We start from the raw sequence: 6,223 nt of genomic DNA, 5'->3' as shown, positions 1-6,223 counted from the left end.
AAACCGTCTGGTTCACAACCAGCGTCACCCAATTTTTCCTACGCATTTTCCGATATACACGTAAACAACTAGTACGGCGTACAGGTATGCAAACAGAGCAAGTCTTCCGGCTTCCGGCGATATTGGCTTGCATTCTTTTAGCAGAGCCACTAGGGGAGCGGAAAGAACGTGCGCGTGTCTCGGATGTTTTTATTCTGTTCTCTTGTTTTAATTTTTGCTCGTGCTGCTGTGTTAGCGCACGGTGTCTTTGTCCGCGCTGGCTGGACAGCCCCCCTCCCCAGTAGTTTTGCGATAACTGTCCAGACCAGTTTGGCGTCGCCGGTGGCTATAAATTTTGGACGCCGTCGCCTCCGGCTTCCTTATTGTAGCCCGACCAATGTTCTGCTTATAACTGTCGGGCGGGGCAAAGCCCTCTCGGGGGAAATAACGTGTTGATGGAAGTATCGTGACGGGTACCTTTTTATTATCAAATGTGATCGTCGTTTGTGTTGCAGACGGCAAGTACCACATGCTGCCCACGGGCGAGCTGCTCGTGCTCAACATCACGGAGCAGGACGCCAGGCACTCCTTTCGCTGCCGCACCCACCACCGGCTCACCCAGCGCAACGTGCCCAGCGCCAACGCTGGCCGCATCCAGCTCACCGGTGAGTGTTTTGTCATTTGTTCTGCTGTTTTGTTTTCCTTTTTTTTATTCTGTAGTTTTTTTTTCTTACCCTTTTGTTGCGTTGTTACTCCTTTATTTCTACCCCGTTCTACGTAATTGTTCTGGTCTGGTCGCGGTCGAACGCCTGTGGATCCCGGGGTAGGCCGACCCGCCGCGCGCGCCGCCTGTGCATGCTGCCTATGCGCGGCCCGCCGGGCGCCTCGCCGCAGCGCTCGCCGCAGCGCTGCTCTGCAGTCATGGCGCCGCTGCGCGCAGCCAGAGCAGTGTTTCCCATCGTGTCTATACTTCGAATTCGCGGCGGATGCTATGCGCGCACATTCTAAATTTATCGCAATTCTTAAGGCTCTTCCACTGGTGGAATTTTTTTCGTAATTTGAAGAAAATTGTCCTGTTAATTTTTCTACTCAAACTCTTTGTTATTTTAAAGTAACGAATTCGTTCGTAAAATGACAAACACTTTGTAATTCGGTTGTTGTCCTAAAATAACGATCCTGGACACAAGAATTTTTGAAACAGACACACCAACATCCTGATTAATTGTCACTATTAAATCGTGATGCTACGAATAGTTTGTTTTATAACAGTTAGTAACCGAAATAGACGAATAATACGCATTAATTTCAATTACGAACTATTCGTGACAGCAGATTATTATCGTGAAATGACGAAATTCATTAACAGTGTACTTTGTGCCACGTCATAGCGGTTTCCTCCGTTGACTTAAAGTCCCCGTGCTTCAAAGACAACGGCCGCATCGGTTTTCGGAAAAGAGGCGGTCTAAAATAATTTCTAAATACGCGAAGAATGAGACAGACTGCATTTTTTTCGCGTAGTGTGGTTACAAATTTTATTATTGTGCGTTTTGCACTCAGCCAATAAGTCTGCCGCTGTCTGATCGCTCCTATTACAAGTCTCGTTATACTCAACGTGAAGCCTTTTTTATCCTTTTATCTTTTCGAGGCAAAGTCAATTAAAAGGGCGGAAGCTAAGCAGGTTTTTCCTCGTTATTAATATACTTCTGGCCAGCCCTTGTTTTCGGGGGGCCCGGCGGGAGACAAGCGAGGGACAGCGCGGGGGAGGCAAGTGAGCGGGGATGAGGGAGGAACGGGCAAACAAATGAATGTAATTACTGGCGGAACGAAAACATTGAAATGTAACGCAATTAGACAAGGGGGATGGCGACTAATATCGGGAGAGCTGCTGGGCCCAGAGGGGGCGACAGCAGACAGATGGTGACGGTATGAGCATGCCTCGACGCCCTCTGTCCTCCCCCTCCTCCCCCTCTCCCCACGGACCATGCCGCTCTCCCCCCACCGGCTACACCACAAACCTTCCACGACTGCTCTCGGAGAGCTGCTTCCCGCCGCGCGCGCAGAGTTTGATGTTTGCTTTGGAGACTCAAAGTGTTTTGCATTCACAGAGGTTCTCGAATTCTGGCTCCGCGTCCGCCCCCCCCCCCTTTTCCTCTCTCCGACCCTCATAAACCTCTTGCTGCGGCTGCAGTTAGTGCTGCCGGTGGAGCGATACGGAACGAGGGAGAGATGTTTTTTTATGGCGCCGCGCCGGGCGTTTGAAAAGCGACCGAACGCGCATCGGGTCTCCGCTGCTCTCTCGTAGAGGTAGAGAGCCGGCACGGAGTGGGGGCGGGGAGAAGGACGTGGTGTGCTTCCGGTAGCCAGCGGTCTTCTAGCGTTTCCCCGAAAATCATGACTTGTGTGCGTGCGTGCGTGCGTGTGTGTTCTGTTTTGCGCGTGGCCTGCCTGTCTGGGTGCGTACTTACGGAATATGAAACGAGTTAGTTCTTGGTCTTGACGTCCCTAATGGAGTCTTTCGCCCCTTCATTTCCTCACCTCCGTGGCTGCTTGCCCGCGCACTCTGAATCTCCTTATCCCCGGGGCAGACTTCCTGGTGCGGTCGCGGCCGTGAACACGGAAAGAAGAGAGGGAGACCCCAACCCCAGTAAAAGAGGAACACGGCTGGGGGGCTGCCGGCCGGGGGGCCGGGCCACACCAGCCGGCTGCTGGCCCCTTTTCTCCCTAGTGCTGATGAGGGTCTCAAAGGACCATGCGGTGGCTGGCGCGATTATACCGTTCAAGGTCTTTCGGTGCAGACCGAGGCGCGCTATGCCGCCCCCACGCCTTCCCCACCACGCCGCCCCCACCCCGCCTCCACTCCGCCCCCGCCACGGCGCCGACGTCTCGAATGGCGCCGCTCACGACGCCCATATCGCCTCCAGATGACAATTTTCCATCGGGGCATGAATGCAAAACGGATAGGACTGTAGGGGGGCTAGGCGTGGGGCGGGGAGGGGCGGGCAGTGGTACAGAGCGGCACAAGATGCAGCAGCGCGGCGGCAGCGGCGGCGCCAAGGGCCCCGCGCATTCGGATGTCCTACTCATGACAGCACCAAGCCGCTTTTGTCATTTTATTCCCCGTTTCTTTTTTTCTTCTGTACTCTACCCGCGTGCGCGCTGTTCTTTTCTCTGCACCGCCGCCGCCGCTCTGTTTGTTTTTTTCATCCCCACAATATACTCCCGACTGCTCCCTTCCGTTCCGCCGCACCCTCTGCTCCGTCCGCCCCTCCACCCTCCGCCCCTCCACCCTCCGCCCTCCTCCTCCTCTTCACTTCACATACCGTTTAAATTTCAGATTGCATTACGTGACCGGGAAGTAAACACCCGTCGCCCATTATCAAAATTGCTTATTCTGCCGCCGGTCGGAGTCTTTTTGCTTTTTAATCCGACTTTTTTGCCCCTCCATCTTTTGTTTTTTAAATTTTGTTTCCCATTTCCCACACAGTCCGACACACGCGCGCCACACGGGCGCTCTCGCCGCTGATGGTCTTATCAGTGAGAATCGACAACTAGCTTCCAGCAGCGACGGCGGTGCGAACGCCCGGGGGAGATTCCCTTTGCGCCGTGCGGCCTATAAATGAGTCAGACTGTTGCTTATTCAGCGCGTCGGACCGCCGCCGCCGCCGCAGGCCGACCCGGCCGACCGGGAGCCGACCGACAGGCCGACCGACGGACAGCGTGCGCCGACTTTGATGCATTATTCCCACTCGTTGACCGACCGAGGATGCATCGAGGCTCCCCCCCCCCCTCCCCCGCGCGCGCTTGTCGGCGGGCCAGAGCTGCCGAAAGCACTAATGAAAACTTGAATAAGGGAGCAAATTTTCACCGTCGACTGCGGTAAACCCTGCAAAGCGCTTGTGAGCTAGGGTGGATGATTTTTCACCGTAAAGCTATTCGACGAACGCCACTGTAAGCGCACTGATAAACCAAGTGTTCAACTGCTCAACACCTGTAAGTGTGCAACCGCAAGTTTAATACTTGCAAGTGTTCAATTCAGTAGTAGTACACTTGCAAGTGTTAAACTCGGTATTTGTGCACTTGTAAGTGTTCAACTCTCCTGTTGCACACTTCTCTATATCGGGCGCTTACTGTGGGGGAAGTGTTTAACAGAGGAGTTGCACACTTACAAGTGCACAAATACCGAGTTGAACACTTGCAACTGTGCTACTACTGAATTGTACACTTGCAAGTATTGAACTTGCGGTTGCACACTTACAAGTGTTGAGCAGTTGAACACTTGGTTTATCAGTGCGCCCTGTTTTAACAGTGAGCACATAATAAAATGACGTGAAGATTGTGGCGGGTGGGTTCGTGGTTTTGAGCGAGTGGGTTTTAGTGAAAGTACGAGAGCAGAGATTTTTAAAGTTGGCGAAAGCACAGCAAGATGATGTTCTCATATGCCCCTCTTCCAGTATGGGGCTTATGCCTCCCTGCTTTCTTACAAACAGGTTTATTACTCCCCCCCCCCTTTCCCTTCCCCGAGTCCACAGTGCTTCTCTCGCTCACTCTTCCACTTTCTTCCCTTCAGCCGTTTGCCCTTCCGCCAGCACGCTCTTCAATAGGCTTGCGTCGCGCAGTTCATAGCAATCTTTCCTTCGCCTGGAAGTGAACGTGTGAGCGGGGGAGGGAGGAGGTGCGTGTGGGAGAGTGAGAGGGACAGAGAGAATGGAGTGAGAGGGGTGGCCTTCAAACAGCTTTCCACTCCACATACACCACTCCACATATCAATCCTTTTCCTCCCCCTTCTCCTCATTCGCTCCTATACGGCTGGGGGTGGTGAAGTGACAGGAACGAAACTCCTGTTGAACTTCTCAAGTTCGTGTCCCCGTTCCCGTGAAGCGACTGCGACGGTTCGCGTTAAATTCGCACGCACCACAATTTTTTTTTTTCATAAATAAAAAAATATTCGGCAAAAGTTATTTTTTTGCGCTGTATGGTCGGTGTGCCGAATGGAGCGGAGCGTGTTTCTTCACCCCTGGAATGGGGGCGTCGTGTCCACACCATGGACCACGGGGGAAAAGACTCCGGTGTACACTAAAAATGATTTCCGATATTACATTAAACAAAAATTTGTTTTTGTCAGAAGCGGTTGCCTCTGTGTGTTTTTCCGTATGATCCGTACACATCCCAGGCCAGCCGGCTGCTCTGCCCACTCCCTCACTTACACTGCTACCTCGTGAACACGCGCGCGACCACGTTGCCAACTCGCTCAAACCGTTAGGTTAGGTTAGAAATCAGAAATCCTGTTACAAAAAAAGCGGTAAAGTGAAAGCAAAGCAATGGAAAAAGAACTTATCCTCCTTTGTTTTTCTGCCACGGGTAGTCGCAGACATCTGTACGAAACCCGTCTTGCCTTATGGTCTTGTGATGCCTTGCCTATCCCTCCGCCACCCTTCTCCTTACTGTCTCTTCTTCTCCTTACTGTCTCTTCTTCTTCTTCTTCTTCTTCTTCTTCTTCTTCTTCTTCTTCTTCTTCTTCTTCTTCTTCTTCTTCTTCGTCTTCTGTTTTTTCCTCTTCTGCGGCCACTGCTGTCGCTGCTTTCTACTACAATTTTGAAATTCATGAGAGTCGCAGTGACTGCCACCGCTGCAGTAGCGGGTGGGCAGTGTGTACGGATGGAGAAGCAGGAGAGAGAGAGAGAGAGAGAGAGAGAGAGAGAGAGAGAGAGAGAGAGAGAGAGAGAGAGAGAGCGTGTGTGCGTCTGGTGGAGCGAAAACGTCTCGTTGAGCAGAGAGGAAACACCCCGCCGTGCACGCGTACTACTTTGTCTTCTGCGAGCTCCTCCCTTCCTCTCTACCCTCTTCCGCTTTCCCCCTCACTTTCACAACCACACACACACACGCACACACACAGTCAGTACCGCGCACCACATGGCCCAACATTTGCCTCGTCGAGTAAACATCCAGTTTATCCAAGGACACCGGCTCGCGCGGTACCTCGCGTATCCTCCGCCCTCTAGCCGCCTCTAGCTCGGGCACTTCCTGTGAGCATGAAGCGGCCCGCCCTGCGTGGGCATGGCTGGACCGTTGGGTTTATCGTCTATGTCCAAAATGCTTTGGATTTGTTTTTTTTATGGGGCGCGTGTCTCTTTTTTTTCTTCTTCCGGTTAACGGGGAATCCTCTGAGGGCCGTCTTCTTCCCCAAAGCAACCGCCAGTCTTCTGTTTCCCATGTCGTGCATAGGGCCTATGTGCGTTCCTTTGCG

At 52.7% G+C, this 6,223-nt stretch overlaps 1 protein-coding gene across 2 annotated transcripts in view; it reads left to right on the top strand.

Annotated features, from left to right (window-relative positions):
* LOC127750425 (cell adhesion molecule Dscam2-like) overlaps window positions 1–6,223 on the top strand; it is a 222,882-nt gene that overhangs the window by 206,669 nt on the left and 9,990 nt on the right. For both annotated transcript variants that reach the window (XM_052272126.1, XM_052272125.1), the window contains one exon: window positions 495–644. In XM_052272126.1, coding sequence (XP_052128086.1) covers window positions 495–644 — 150 coding nt within the window. The remainder of the gene's footprint in view (window positions 1–494; window positions 645–6,223) is intronic.

The sequence above is a fragment of the Frankliniella occidentalis genome, unplaced genomic scaffold (assembly GCF_000697945.3).
Source record: "Frankliniella occidentalis isolate FOCC.00 unplaced genomic scaffold, Focc_3.1 Scaffold188, whole genome shotgun sequence".
Lineage (NCBI taxonomy): Eukaryota > Metazoa > Arthropoda > Insecta > Thysanoptera > Thripidae > Frankliniella > Frankliniella occidentalis.
This window is presented reverse-complemented; position numbering and strand designations above follow the sequence as displayed.